Below are 15,609 nucleotides of genomic sequence, written 5' to 3'. Positions count from 1 at the left end.
TTTTTTTTCTGGCAGACTGTATGTTGGGTGGTATGTGTAATATAAAAAGTAATATAAAGATAACAGTATGTGACCACAATCTCATTGTCCAGATAATCTCCATACTTTAAAAATTGGGGTAAATACGCATGTAGTTAAACTTTTTTTAAAGTACAAGGCTGGGCATGGTTGGTACATACCAACTGCCGAGGAGGCAGAGTGGGGAGGATCACAAATTCAGGGCTAGCCTAGGCAACTTAGCAAGACCTGTCTCAAAATAAAACTTTAAAAAGAGCAGAGATTGTAGCTCAGTGTTAGAATCTTTGCCTAGTGTGTGTAAGACCTTGGTTTCAATTCCTGGCACTCCTGGGGAAATAAAAAAATAAAAAACCAAGAGAGTAAAAAAAGATTGCATATAATAGTGATTTAAGAGGATATTTCTTTTTTGCGTATACAGAAGGATTTTTTGATAAAAAGAGCTGTATTCTTTGCTTTTGTTGCAAAGTAGAGGATTTTAGCTTTACCCATGAGGATCTAGTTACTTGAAGCCCACATCATAACCCATCCCACAACACTCCTGTAAAATTTTACCTGTTATCTAGACTCAGTGACAGGCAGTGATGCCAAATATAATTCTGCTACTAAAGTAACTTTGTAATTGAAAGGAGGAGGTAATAGCTCTGTATCTATCCATAGACATTTACCTTGTTCTCTTTAATTGCTTCAAAGTAATTCACAGTGTGCATGTATTATTTATCTAGTTAGTCTCCTGTTTATGGATATTTAGGTGGGATGATAATGTCAAGATCACATTTACAAATTAAATGAGTAGTCCTTAAGAGAATGATTCATAGAAATGAAGAAGGAATTTTCTGGTTAATGTTGATAAAGATTGTAGAGTAGTTAACTTGCAGACACATTTTTATAGCATGGAGTATTACTAATTTCTTGCGTCTCCCACAACTGTTGAGGTCTGAATTACCTCCTTATCTTCCTGCCAGTGGAAGGTTTCCCACTCTGCAGTCAGGGGCCACCCCCAGGCAAACTTGGGTCATAGTTTTTTATTCTGCACTTTCACTTTTGCAGCACTTTGTACATTCCTCCATAAAGCAGCAGCCTGTTCTAATTATGGTTTGTGTATGGACAGGAAGTGTATATTGTCATCTGTGTATCCCCTGTACCAAGGCATTGTACCTGTGATAGGGAGATGTAGGGAGAATGGTCTTAGTTGGTATCTCTTTTAAAAGCTAGTAGCCTGGTCAAAGCTCTTTGGTTGCTGCTTTGCTTAAGTCTTCTGCTCATCTGTCTTCAGATGAAATTGCTGTGAGTACTCCTCTTGGCTAAGGTGTGTACCACAATACTTGCTCTGGTTCCAAGCCCTGTGAGTTATGAGTCTATTTAGGGAGCTCAGAGAGCCAAAATAGAGGCTCCTAGCTCCCTCTTTGGGAAGTCTGTTCCAATTGCGGCCATCCCTTCCTCCATTGCATCATCATTTAGTTGCTTAGCTTCATGATAGGCAGTGATGCTAAATACCATTCTGCCTATAGGTGGCTGAATATTCAAAAATAGATGGTAATAGCCTCACAGCTTCTGGTAATAAATCTTTTACATTCTTTTTTTTTTTTTTTTAAACCAAATCCAAACACATCCAAGCACAAGGTCCTGAGTTCAACCTGATAATTGAGGCTTTGTCACAAAATAGTTATCATAGAAGTGGGAGAGAAGGCTATTAAGAAGAATTAGCTGATAGCTATCTTTATCTCTTTTTAATTTTTCTTCTTTGCCCTTGATTTGAGGCTGTCACGCCTTGATATATGGCATTTTAGAAAAGTGCTGAAGCTTTGTTTGAACCCAGCCTGGACAACTTAGTGACTTAGTGAGGCTTTGTCTCAAAATAAAAAGGTAAGTGCCTGGTGAGTCAGGTGGATGCTCTGTCTGCTTCATCTTCTCCCTCCTGGACCTTGATGATGGAGCAAGCTGCTTTGTATATTGTCTCTGCCCACACCAGAGGAAAACGGAATCACACAGGAACTCTAGCCACTTAAAAATGATGGTCTGCCTCTGCACGTATTTCATTGGCCAAAGCAAGCCACACTGCTATGCCTTACTGGAGGGGGGAGAAGAGGTTAGAATTCTACCACTTGTAAAGAAGACAGATAAGCATTTGGTGAGCTATACAGATAATTACCATAGCTTCTTAGGTCATTGTGGTAGTTGTAGTACTCTTTCATGCAGTTTAAGTGCCTAAACACGTGGATTTTGAGTGCCTGAGCTTGAATACTGGCTCTGTCATTTACGGCTGTCTAATTAAGCAAGCAGCTTAATCTCCTAACCTTTAGTTTCACATTTGAAATAACAATATTGTACAGTGTTGTCATAAAGATTAAATGAGATCTTTACAAAGCCAGTACTTTTCACAGAGTAAGCACTCATTGAATCTTTTTTGCAGGGAGGGTAGAGTCTTTTTGAGACAGAGTTTCATTGTGCAGTTCAGGCTGGCCTTGAACTTACTTTGTAACCCAGACTGGCCTTACACTCAGTGATCCTCCTGCCTCAGTGTCCGGAGTGCTAGGATTACAGGTGTACGCCACCACACCTGGCTGCTCATTGAATCTTAGCTGCTGTTAGAATTGAGTTCTTATTGCCGGGGATATAGCTTAGCGGCACAAGCGCCTGCCTGGCAAGCACAAGGTCCTGAGTTCGATTACTGGTACGCCCCCTGCAAAAAAATACAGAATTGAGTGCTTATTGATTTGAATTACTTAAAAGTTACTGCTTCAGCACATGCTTGTGATCCCAGCACTTATGAGGCAGGAGGATCACTGCAAATTCAAGGGCAACCTGAACAACATAGCAAGACCCTGTCTCAAAAAAAACTCAAAATAAATTACTGCTTCGTAGTTTTTCCCTTTATTTTAAAAGACTCATGAAAAGGTGCACCTTTAAAAAAAATACATATGTATCATCCAGCCAAAGCCAGAAAATGAAAGAAGGACTAAGAATCAAGGAGCTGCTTTTTAGGCCTCAAGATCGACAGACAGAAAAGACTACCTTGCTCAGTCAGTTTTGCTGTGACCTTTGAAGGCATCTTGTCCACATCCCTACCGCTGTAAGAAAAAATAAGATTTCTGTCATAGGATTTTGGTACCTTAACTTTTTTAAGAGTAGAAAACTTAGGATATACATGTTCATTCTTTGTGTACCCACCAGTTGACTTGATGCTTGTCTTCTGTATTTTGCTTTAGCTTAGAGTCAAGATCTCTACTGAAGTTGGCATCACAAATGTCGATCTGTCCACTGTGGATAAGGATCAGAGTATTGCACCCAAAACTACCCGGTAGGTGAGAGGCTGTGTGGGCTGTGGGGTCCCCATCTCCAAAGCGAGAAGAGCAAGTCTGGGCACTGTGCCCTCCATGTGGGATCTCTGCAGCGAGCCCTCTTGCTCCCCACATTCTGGAGACTGTAGTTTCTGTGGTGCTGCTCTAGGCATTCTGCTTGGCATCTGAACAGATTTGGGAATTATCTATCCTGATGTTCAGTCCAGGAGTGAATTGCTTACTGCCAGTCCACAATAAGATACAAGGCTTACTTTTAGGATGTAAGACTTGAGTTGACTCTGTCACTAAGCACATTATTTAGTTCAAGTGACTTTTTTTTTTTTTAATAACAAGACTGTCTGAGCGGAAAAGCAATGTATTAATCTACACTGTGGCACAGTTGCCTTATCTTCACCTAGTCATGAATTTACTTGCATTGGCCTCATGGAAACCGTCTCTGGCCTGTGGTAAGTCTGTGGTCAGTTGGAAGCCTCATAGGTCCTTAGAATCGAGGGGCAAACACCGAGCATCAAGGCTGCCCCTCCCCTTGCCAAGTCCACGGAGGGCATCACTGAGTCATAGTACTTGTTCCTGCTGACCTCAGGCACAGCCGAAGGTGACCATTAATGGTTGGTCAGAATGCTGTGTGGTGCCATTTGCAGGAAAGAGGACAGGTGCTTATCTAGATCTCTGGACATAGTTTATATCCTAATTTTATTTAACTGGCGTGGTGGTAGAGACCAGTTAGTAGGTGAACACTGGAGACCACATTTTGAAAGTAGGGAATGTTAGCTGGAGCCTGGAAGCCAGTAGTCACTCCTTTCAAGTTATGTTTCTGTCTCTGGTTGGTTATCATTATATTGATATTAGAGAGAAAATCATTGTTTGAGAATTCACTGAAGTAATATCTGTGAGGGTATGTTCCAAAGTTTATAGAATGAGGAGTTGGCCTTTATTCATGAGTAAATTTAAAACCAGGGTATTAAATGCAAGTATAAATAGGAAATAAAGCCAGATGTGAGCTCTATAACCATTTGGCTTATTTACCCCTTGGCCATCTTATCTGCAAGTCCCAGGAGATAGCTATGACGAAAAATAATTTTCCTCCTCAAGTCTTCATTTTAAGAAAATGACTTTTAAAAACCCAATTTAAGGGCAGAAAAATAAATTGAAGTGGTATCCAGGAAAAAGATACAACTAGGACAAAAGCTCAAAATGTTTTTTCTTTTCTTTGTATTCCTTCCTTCCCCCATCTCCTAGCCTTACACACACAATGCTGCCGGCAGCATTCCATGACTGTCTCTCCTGCAGCTCTGCCAGCCGAGCTCTCAGCCCGCCTTTGCCTGCAGCAGTCCACAGGAGCTCTAATGGCTTGGCTGAGTTAAGACCTTAGGTCCTTGAAGTGAAAGCCCAGAGGTACAGAGCATTTCCTCAGACTCTGATGAAGGCTTACTCTGTGCTTTTCTCAGTCTTGGCTTGCCGGGCTGGGGGTGGAACTCCATGGTACAGCATTTGCCTGGTGTGTGCAAGGTCCTAGACTCATTTCCCAGCAGCTCAGAGAAACAAAAACAAAATAACAGCAGAAAACCTTTCTCACTTCGGGCTTTAGCAGTCCACTTTGTTTTGTTTTGTTGGTACTGGGAATCAAACTAAGAGCCTCATGCTTGCCTGGCAGGTGCTGTGCTGCTGAGCTACAGCCCCAGTCCTATCAATCCACTTTAACCCGAGGCCACAGACATTTCTGTTCATCTCTCTGCCCACCACAGAAATCGTACAGTGGGAGAGGGAGGATTAGGCAGTCAAATGAAGAATGTATTCCTTGCCTGTTCTCTAAGATATGCAGATCCTGTCTGACGACTCTGTGTAATGTCTCTTTCAGGGTAACCTACCCAGCCAAAGCCAAGGGCACATTCATCGCAGACAGCCACCAGAATTTTGCCTTGTTCTTCCAGCTGGTGGATGTGAACACTGGTGCTGAACTTACCCCTCACCAGGTCAGGAAGAAGCCAGACAGTTCTCTTGGCTGGAAACATGAGTATACTAGAGTGATGATGTGACTTAATATGGACAAGAGAAAATGCCTCGTTTCTGCTTTCAGTTCTTGACTCCAAGCCCTGGCAGTCCCACATGGTGCTCTGCCCCTCTCATTCTGGGTGTAACTCTTCACCTGGAATCCATGCCGTATTTATTTTTTTATTTTTTGTGGGTACTAGGAATTGAACTCAGGACCTTGCGTTTGCCAGGCAGGCGCTAGGCCACTGAGTATATCCCTGGCCCATCATTCCTCTTTAAACGATGAGCTGGTATTGAAAAGATGTTTAGGGTAAATTAGCACGTAATTGAAATGTTTTAGATTTTTGATGTAAAGGAAAAGGGAAAAGATTAAAATTTCCAAAAAAAAGGAAAACCTAAGCAGAGGACCCAGATCTTGTTCATTTGTTTTTTGAGATAGGCTCTTGCTTATGTAGTTCAAATTGGCCTTGAACTCACAGCAGTCCTTCTGTTTCAGCTTTCCGACTGCTGGGATCACAAGTGTGTACCGCCATGCACAGCTCTTGAAATCGTTTTTTTGTTGTGGGGTTCTGAAGAATAGCTATTTTAAACTCGTGTCTACTTGTGTAGTAAAAGCAGTACACTTTTAAAAAAATCTATAAATGGAAATTATCATTTCAAAGATTTTCAAACCATATAGCATTTCCCCAAGGAACCTAAAATGGCACCTTGCCCTCAGATACCTCCCCTACCTCCTGCCTCTATCATCTTCATTTGAGGAAAAACTACTCTCGGTCCTGCCACATGTGTGGTTAAGTGTTGTGTAAAGGAAACTGTAGGTAAATACTTTGGCTGCTTATAGTTAGAATGAGGGAGTTCACAGCTTGGCTTAGCTGGAACCAGCAGAGTTGTGTCTAGGCTGAGAGGCAGTGTCAGAGCAGACTACTGCAGTGAATAGAATTACATGCAAACCTCCTTGTTTATATTTCTTATAGCTGCAGCTGCTGTATCTGTGTTCCTGAGCTCCTGCCCCTAGCGCCTCAGTCCTGGTACCTCTCTGCTCCTTTCCCCTCCACCCTCAAACTCCAGGGTCTCTTACAGTTCCACCTCTTTTTTCTAGGCATCTTGATCAGGATGCTTGGCCATGGCTGGCTGACCTATAAGCACTTCTTATCATTTCCCAGTTCTCATCCAGCGTGACATTTGCCAACCAAGTAACACAAAGGAGGAAGAGTATGAAGGGAAGAAATTTTAAGGCTGGACTGGTAGGATTAGGGTTAGGGCAGGGAAAGTAGGTGAGGAAACATAACTTGAACTGAACACTTGTTTCCTCCTAGTTCTGTTTTGGAATCCATGGCTCAGAGACCTCCCAGATAAAGATAGCATTTTGCAGATGAGCGTGGCAGCCACTTGCACTTAACTAAAAAGATCAGGCATCCAGACTTGTAAGTCCCACTGCTAACTAAGACTAATCACTATAGTCAGGATGGTTCGCATCTCTGGGCTCCTTTTCCTCATTAGGTGCTATTCGTTGTTGCCCAGGTGTAACTAACAGAAGAGATTTCGACTTTTTCTCTAGGTCTGGCACTGAGTGACCATGGCAGCTCATTTAATGTTTGTGCTTTATGATCTGTAATTGGAACCAACCTACCTGCCTTGCTGAATGCTTTCTCTGTTTTCAAAAACTTCAAAGAAAAGCTGAGTGGGTATTAAATTTTGCTGTACATTCACAAATTTGATTATTTCCACAATTCTGGTCACAAACTGTTGGATGAGAACCGAATCAAATTCAATGGTTAGGTTCAGTGTGGACCTTATGGGGAAATTTGATTCAGTTCTCGTCCAGTTTGGTTTGCGACCAGTATTACAGAGAAAATTGAGTTGGTGAACCAAGGTACCTCTGCAGTTGTGAAACAGAAACCTTAGTTTTTTGTGCCACTGGGGGGAGGGTTTAAGACTTAATATCATTATACTGAGAATATTACTAGCAACTGTTTGTTGACTAGTTAGCGTATACCGGGCCCTGAGCTTTGCATTCGCTATTAGAAAGCTTCACACAGATATACCACATGCAGAAGTTAATCTGCCTCCTTTAAAGATGAAGAAATCAGGTTCAAGGAAGTTAAATAACCTGCTCAGCTAATAAGTAGTGGAGCCTGCTTTATCTGTCTTCAGAGCAGGGGCTCTCTCCATGACATCCGGCTGCTCCGCTCAATTAGAACTCTGCCTTGCTATCAACACCCGAGTGTCCTCTACTAAATCTTTAGCTGGAGGCGCTGGGAAATTGAAAACGGTCCTTTTACAGTTCCAGCTCATTTCCCTTCTTTTCACCCTCTAGTGAAGAAGTTAATTGGGCAGCAAAGTAGCCAAAAGGCTGGCAGGAAGAAGAAATTGCAGCAGTAGCAAAGGATTTAAATCATCCACAAACTGGGCACTGGGCATTTAATCCCCAAATTGTTGAGAACTGGCTACACCCCTAAGTTAAATTTCTTTCCTTGCACCAGCAGAAAATTGTCTCTGAACTAGAAACTAGGATGAGACGGCCATTGCTTCCACTCTGTGGGTGTCTCTGGCAGATCTCAGAACTCTTGCTCTGCTGAAAGAACTGATGATCTGCTGTCCAGTTGATTTAACATTGGGCCCATGGGGAGGTTGTTGATGTTGATGCTGCTGCTGCTGTTGTTTTGAGGTGCTGGTGGCCTTCAAACTGAACTATGTTTGCAGTCTTTTGATTTTCTTTTTTTGTTTTTGCTAAGTTGTTCCGGACTTGCCCAGGATGGCCTCAAACTTGTCCTCCTTCTGCCTCAGCCTCCATAGTGCTGGGTTTGTAGGTGGGCACAGAATACCCAGCACCCACCGAGTTTTGAAATGATCAGATGAAAGGTCGTATTATTGTTCCATCTAGACATTCGTCCGACTTCATAATCAGAAGACTGGCCAAGAAGTGGTGTTTGTTGCTGAGCCGGACAACAAGAATGTATACAAATTTGAACTGGACACCTCTGAAAGAAAGATTGAATTTGATTCGGCCTCAGGCATCTATACTCTCTACTTAATCATTGGAGATGCCACTTTGAAGAACCCAATTCTCTGGAATGTGGTATGTGTCTGGATGTACCTGACCCAGCTGAGGGTGTTTGTGCCATTGTCACACATAGCTTGTTTCTGGGCCCCGTGGCTCTTTACCTAGCCTTGCCTAGGCCTCTCATAGGCAACAAAGAAGCATCGTGAGGTGGGGTACTGTAGTTTTAGGCTCACGCAGATAGCTTGCTGCATGGTGGGTGCTTAATAAATATTGACTGAATAAATGAAATTAAATTTACCCTCATGAGTTTTAGTAATCTGTGAATTCCTGTTTTGTACTGGAAGGAGAATTTTGTGTTACAATAAGGTTACGGAGAATGCATAAATGTAAAAGGCTCTGGCCATTGAGCTATGCTAGCCTCATGGGAGGAATAAGATTTGAATTTTCATAGTAGTTCAGGATGGTATATGATAGTTGTAGGATTGCAAAATGCTATTAAACTAATGACCACTTGTGTAGTGCATTGTACTTTTCACCTATACCCTTCACTTTGGGTTAGTGTGATGACAGAAAACTTCCTGAAAGACATAGCTTTGAGCAAGGAGTTGGAAGGCAGGGGCTTTGTCAGGCTGTTATCTGGGGGCTGTGGGGTGATTGTTGGGGAGCAGTGCCGAGAAGCTCAATGTGCTTCTGGGGAAAAGTGAGTGGTTCTGTCCTTCAGAGCCCCTAAACCCTGTGGAGAGCCGCAGAGGGTACAGTTGGAGAGGTGGCAGAGGCCAGATTACAGTCTTGAGAGGGGTCAGTCCCTTTGCAGGAGCCGGGGACAGCTGCATTTCCTTGTGTTCATGGCTCCCTTTCTTCTCCTGGACTCTGAGCTACTTTTGTACAAGAGTGTACGTTTTTTTCTTGTGTGACTAAATTGCACCTCCAAAGGACACGCAGCAGTTTCTGATTACAGCTGAAACAGCCAGTGTACCAGCTGGGATTTTTGTATTAAGCAGCTGTATGGGGCTCTTTTCTTCCATACTAGTAGAAAATTGGAACTCTTGCTTTCAAAAACGTTTTCAACGAATACTTGTTTTGTTCTTAAAATCTGTACTACCTCGATTTGTCAACTAATGGATCAGAAGTGATTGGGCTGCCTGGAGCGTTTTTCAGTTGTGGTCGCAGATGTGATTTAGAGTCATCCCGCTAAAGAGCACACCACCACCACCACCCCCCCGCCGCCCCTACTGCTGCCGCCCTAAAGGCTGTTCTTATTTTTTAGGCTGATGTGGTCATCAAGTTCCCAGAAGAAGAAGCTCCCTCGACTGTCCTGTCCCAGAACCTTTTCACCCCAAAACAGGAAATTCAGGTATATCCAAAGGCCTTATCACCGGACATAGTGAGAGAAGCAGCAAACCCCTGGGCTGTAACTCTGGTCCTTCCTTTAACCTATTTATGTGGTATGTTATTGTTTGAGCCTCACCACTCTGTGTTTGAGCCTCACCACTCTGTGAATTAGGGCAGGGAAAATAGCAGTCCTGTCTTGAAGCTGGACAGACAAGTTCAGAGAGCCAGTGCGGATTCCCAGAGAGCAGAACTGGGGATAAAATCGGAGTTCACTTTTTCTACCATGCAGGGGCACAGACCTCAGATCACTGCTCGGCAGCTACAGGCTTTAGCTTTTGTCCTCTTCCCTCCCGCATTAATCACCCAACTCACCTGGAGGACAAAGCTTTACTCCAGTAGGCAAGTTCTTCATCGCTACCAAGGCTGCTTCTCCTTCCAGCACAAAAATCAACAAACACTGTCCACCACAGCTCAGAGGAGCGCTGTGAGGATCAAAGTGAGAATGAGTAAGGAAAGAAAGGCTTAGCTGGGTGTGACAGGGCACACCTGTAAGGAGGCTGAGGCAGAAGGATTGTAAGTTTGAGGCCAGCCTGAGCTATATAGCAAGACCTTATATCTTGTTTCAAAAAAGAAAAACAAAACAGAAAAAAGATGAAGGAAGGAAGGGCTTGGGAATGTTTCTATTTATTTTGCAAAATAAATGTTTTTAAACAGTTTGGGTACTGGGTGAGGAAACTGAAGTAGATCCATTCAGTGGACTGCTTTGCAGTCATGACACATGGTGAAACTGTAGAAACATGGAAACCTATATATAACTTTGAAGTGTTAAAAGTGGAGTACTTTTTCTCACTTACTGTTCAGCATGTTCACAGTGGGGCTGTATTTGTACATCCCCCTGCTGCGCGACTCTGAACTCCCAGTGGTTCAAGCTGGCGGAAACGTGTTAAAACAAATTCAAGACCTCAAAAGTGGAGTAATAGAATTTTTCCTGAAACTTCTCTCTATGTTGATGCAACATTGGTCAAGGCAGAGCCAGGTGTGCTGGCGCATGTCTGTAATCCCAGCACTCAGTAAGCTAAGGCGGGAGGATCACCACGACTTTGAGGCCAGCCTGGGTTACATAGTGAGTTCAAAATCACCTTGAACTACATAGCAAGACCCTGTCTGACAGAACAACAATAGAAAAGAATGTGCAGTGCAGTTAGCAAGTAGAAGGAACAGCTGTGGTGAGGAAGCGTGCTGGCCGACCTGGAAAGTGGAGTAAATCGGTGGTAGCAGCTGCTATAGATCATTTAGAAATCTTCATGATGATGGCAACAAAGAGGAGGTGAAAATTTAGCAACAAGAGCCTCAGGTGGGCCAGCCTCATCACAGAGTTGGGTTTGCTGGGCACTGGCAAACAGGATGGCCATAGTTTGTACATTGGAGGAAAAACAGATCTTTAAAAAAGGTTTGGTTTGTATGTGTGTTACATCTCGTAAGCACAGTTGTTCAGTGCCCTGTTTCACTTTGCCCTCACAGTATCTTAACAAGCCTAGTAGGGTGGCCGTTGCTTTCTGTGTGCCTAGTTGTCCACCTGGAAGCTGCGGCAGAGAGCGGCTTCATAGCCATATGTGTCAGTTTGGAGCTAAACAGAGGTCTGTGGGTTCCCAGTCTGTTGCTTTCTCTTCATACTGACCAGGTGAGCTTCCCAAAGAGAATTCATGTTGAGTTGCTTGGGAAAAAAATCAAGTATCAGAAGAAAGGTTTACCCAGGCCTTTGGTTTAACTCTGGAAAGCAGGTGGCATAAAGAAGGAAAAAGTTTGTTTAGCTCTTCCTTAGAGCCGTGGCTGGGACAAAACAGGTGAGTTAGGGCTGGAACCATCTGTAGTAAGGCGCTGTTGGTGTTAAAAGGAGAAGACGTTAGCTCCAGCAAGCTGGCTGAAGTAAGGTGGCAGCAAATGCCTTGGAACCCAAAGCATGAAGAAATGCAGAGCCCTGCCTTGGGTCCATGGACCTGGCCACCCTCCCCAGCACCAGCCAGATATCACCTGGGTTGCATTCTGTAACCAGTAAATGGCAAGGAGTCTTGGAGGTGGAAAAAGAATTGGCCAAGCAGTGAGCTGGGACCAGTGTAGCATCTTGGGAAGGGAAGACCTCTGGGCTCAAAAGGCAGCATTAAGAGGTGAAAGGCCAAGTGGCCACTTGTTGCCAGAAGCTTTTAGCCTGTGGGGGCATTTCCTCTTCGTGGTTGCCATTGACCTTTTGGAGTACTTGGCTACCCCTGCCAGAAGGTCCTGTTCCCAAGTCTTCCCTGTGTGTCTTCTTTTGGCAGCACCTGTTCCGAGAGCCTGAGAAGAGGCCCCCCACGGTAGTGTCCAACACATTCACGGCCCTGATCCTCTCGCCCTTGCTCTTACTCTTTGCTCTGGTGAGTCACTGTAATTAGCATGGGCAGCGGGTGTCTGACGCCAGACTTGGCAAACATAACCTTTGCAAAGGAGGCTTTGTGCTCTGGCCTCAGCACAGCTCCAGAGGGGTCCAGCAGCTGTGACCTGAGCTGATGGTCAAAACATTTTAGAATAACCAAAATTCCCTGCTATGGGGGAGCGGCCAGATAAACTGATCCATTAACGAGGGGGCATGAGAAAGTTCCCAAGAACCAAAGTGACAAAAGTGTGTGGGCTGTGATACTCCATGGGAGTGTTCAGATGAGATGAAGTGTGAAAAAGCAAGGCCCATGCCGCTGGCAATGAAGAATGGAGATCAGAGGCAGCACATTCCATTTCTGTGGGGAGTAAACAACCGGAAGTCCTCATAAAAGCAAGAGTTCATTAGTACACGCGCATAATACAACAGTATGCGGCTTGTTAACAGAATGGATAGATCTCTTTGCTGATAGGTGGCCCAAGTGAGCAAGGCAAGGAGTAGGATAGTTGTAGAGTGTGATCCTCTCTGTGGAAGAATCTTTAAAAATACATAGTAGTGTTGGTCCCCTCTCAAGAGAAGACATTTTGGAGAGTACAGAGGAAAGAAACATTTAGCTTGTATGTTCATTGTATTGTTTATCTATTTTTAAACCAATTAATTGGATTTTTCTTTGTTTTTCTTTTGAAGTTATAAACATAGTGTGCATCCTCGAAGTTCAGAGAATTTTGAGGAAAATTCATTCACTCTTACTTTTGGAAAATTGTTCCTAATGAATTTCTTGATTGCAAGAAAAGAATTACTGGTTAATCTAAGTCTAAAAAGCATTCCACAAGTTTTTGAGAACCAAACTCAGGGTATGAACACCTTTTTTTGTATTTGACTAGAATTTCAAAAGGCACAGAATTTATACAATGGACAGATGTCCTATCAGCTCCCAGGGCAGTTATCATACCAATTGTTATGGAACTTAATGGACGAGCCAGTTACTTCATCATAAATGCAATTTTTGACCTTTCAGCCTCATAGTTTCACCTGTTTTAAAATAGAAGTGTTTGCTGTCATAAAAAATGATGTTGAGATTTGAGTTAACGAAGCACATTTCAGAACAGGTGCTAAGATTCCTTTCTGAAGAAAAAGGTAACAATTTTTTCCTTACGTCTTAGAGTGGTTATCACTTGGGGAAATTCCTGTCTTTCCAGTATGTGTGAACTTCTAAGCACCAAGGGCTGTTCCTTGGATTAGTATTGGTATGGCACGTGTTGCCTGTCTTAAGTTCTAATGTCTTTTTAATTTATTTCTCCCCTCATTCAGTGGATCCGGATTGGAGCCAATGTCTCCAACTTCACTTTTGCTCCTAGCACAATTATCTTTCACCTGGGACATGCTGGTAAGTGCCCCAGGCTGCCAATTCTATTTAACCTCTTCTGATGTTTTGTCTGTCCCCACAAAGGCCCTGTTAAGTAGACCCTCAACCTATTAACTATAATGACTTAATAGCATAACATTTCCCTTTTCCTCCTGGCCTTTTAGAACAGTTAATATGATGATAAAACCTGTTTGGCCCATCAGCTCAGAACAGCTGTCATTATATTGGGCTTCATTGTACTAGGAGGCTGTTGGCAGGCCATTTACCCGCATTTAATAGCCCTGTTCATTTCCAGAGATTACTCACTTATCGTATCTTTACACTGAGCCATCTTCCTGGATGGAGAGCATTAATGCACTTTCCAAAGGTTATCTTTCCCCACCTCATCCATCTTCGCAGGTCCTGGCCGCTCTGCCTGGACAGTAATGGAGAACAATCCCTTCCATGGTCAGATGTGCTGTCCTACCTTGTTCTCTTGAGAATTTAGGGCCTAAACAGCCTGCAATAACAAGACAGTAATTTCACAAATCCGACATTTCATAGATTTTGATACTCTTGCATCAGTGTTGCCTTACGGCCTTTTTCAGGGGTCATCATCTCTGCATCCACTGCGTATGGCTTCTGGAAATGACTCCTTTGAAATTCCAGGCAGATGTGTGTCTGCATTTTTCTGGGGAAAGAGAGAGTCCGTAACTTTGATCAGATTCTCACAGTGCTCTGACCTCCTTCTGGGCAGATTTGACAGGATGACCTTTCTCTCCAGCTCAGTTACTAGATTTGGAAGATAGCTTTCTGGGCTCAGACTGAGAACAAAATCTGAATATAAATTTGTTCAGAGCCATGATTTTTAAAAATTTTAAAATTTTGCCAGTTTTCTTTTTGTGTATGTTTCTTCATTTGATTCTCATTACAACCCTGATAGGAGTGACTTAGCAAGGTTTATAATCCCGTTTGACATGTGAGGGAATTTCGGCTCAGAGAAAAGAAGTGGCTGATAAGGGCAGAGCCTGGACTAGAACCCAGGGCTCTCAGTACCCAGCTCTAGCCCTTATCACTAAACTTTTCTCCTCGGTCCCCTTTGATCCCTTCCTAGTCCCAAGGGTGAATCATGCTTAACGTGGCCACTAGGCCTGACTTCTAAGCATGCTTTTAATAAAAAAAGTATTCATTTATCTATATCCTACACAGTTTCATTAAGATTTAAAAATTGTAGTACATGCCTATAATGCATTCAGGAAAGCTGAGGCAGAAAGACTGTGGCCTGGGCAACTGGGTGACTTGGTGAGATCTTGTCTCAAAATAAAAAAGAGCTGGAGGTGTAACTTAATGTAAAGGCCTGGATTCAATTCCCAGTACTGCGGGAGAAAAAAAAAGGCAGAGAAATATGTATAAGATGGATTGAGAGAGAGTAGCTGAAATCTGATTTTTTACCTCTACGTTTCTTACAAGTCAAATTCGAAAAGCAAGAATAAATTAAGTTACTCGCTGGCATCACATAAGAGGGATAAAACAAGCTGGTCTAGAAATGCATACCTTTTCATGACCGAACAGTCACTGTTTCTAATTCCCTTCCATCCTAGGGCATTGTCACTGTGTCATTTAATTGGGTATCCACTAAGCCACATCCCCAGCCCTAATTGGGTATCATGACACTTTTTCTTCTAGCTATGCTGGGGCTCATGTATGTGTACTGGACTCAGCTCAACATGTTCCAGACCCTGAAGTACCTGGCCATCCTGGGCAGTGTGACATTTCTGGCTGGCAATCGGATGCTGGCCCAGCAGGCAGTCAAGAGGTGAGGCTGGGGTTGGGTAGGGATTAGAGATGTTTGTGTCAGCTCTGCCAGCCCAGCCCTTAGGCCAGGATATGTAGCAACATGACTTGGATCCTAAGGGCAAGTCTGCTATAGTCCAGCCTAATACAGAAGCCATAGGAACTTTCTAGGTCAGAAAAAGGCCTTAATGATCCCCTGTAAGTGTATTAAAACCACAGTAATTTATGTCTCTACACATTAGAATGAGAGAGGAAAATAACTGCTTTATGAAGATGAAAATGGGTTAGAATGGGTGGTGAAAGATTGTTAATTTGCTGGCTGTATAAAAATTCCTTTGTCAAGCTGAGAACGTAGGTCAGTGGTGGAGCACTTGCCTAGCATGTGCTTGGTGTCATCCCTAGCGCTGGAAAAAAA

General features: G+C 43.3%; 1 protein-coding gene across 2 annotated transcripts in view; it reads left to right on the top strand.

Moving 5' to 3' along the window:
• Positions 1-15,609, top strand: part of Rpn2 (ribophorin II) — a 53,152-nt gene that overhangs the window by 33,104 nt on the left and 4,439 nt on the right. For both annotated transcript variants that reach the window (XM_005384723.2, XM_005384722.2), the window contains exons 10-16: positions 3,225-3,316; positions 5,176-5,290; positions 8,194-8,388; positions 9,581-9,667; positions 11,961-12,056; positions 13,367-13,442; positions 15,087-15,216. In XM_005384723.2, coding sequence (XP_005384780.1) covers positions 3,225-3,316; positions 5,176-5,290; positions 8,194-8,388; positions 9,581-9,667; positions 11,961-12,056; positions 13,367-13,442; positions 15,087-15,216 — 791 coding nt within the window. The remainder of the gene's footprint in view (positions 1-3,224; positions 3,317-5,175; positions 5,291-8,193; positions 8,389-9,580; positions 9,668-11,960; positions 12,057-13,366; positions 13,443-15,086; positions 15,217-15,609) is intronic.

The sequence above is a fragment of the Chinchilla lanigera genome, unplaced genomic scaffold (assembly GCF_000276665.1).
Source record: "Chinchilla lanigera isolate Chin_1 unplaced genomic scaffold, ChiLan1.0 scaffold00021, whole genome shotgun sequence".
NCBI classification, from domain to species: domain Eukaryota; kingdom Metazoa; phylum Chordata; class Mammalia; order Rodentia; family Chinchillidae; genus Chinchilla; species Chinchilla lanigera.
The sequence above is the reverse complement of the archived record's forward strand: the minus strand, read 5'-3'. Positions and strand labels throughout refer to the sequence as shown.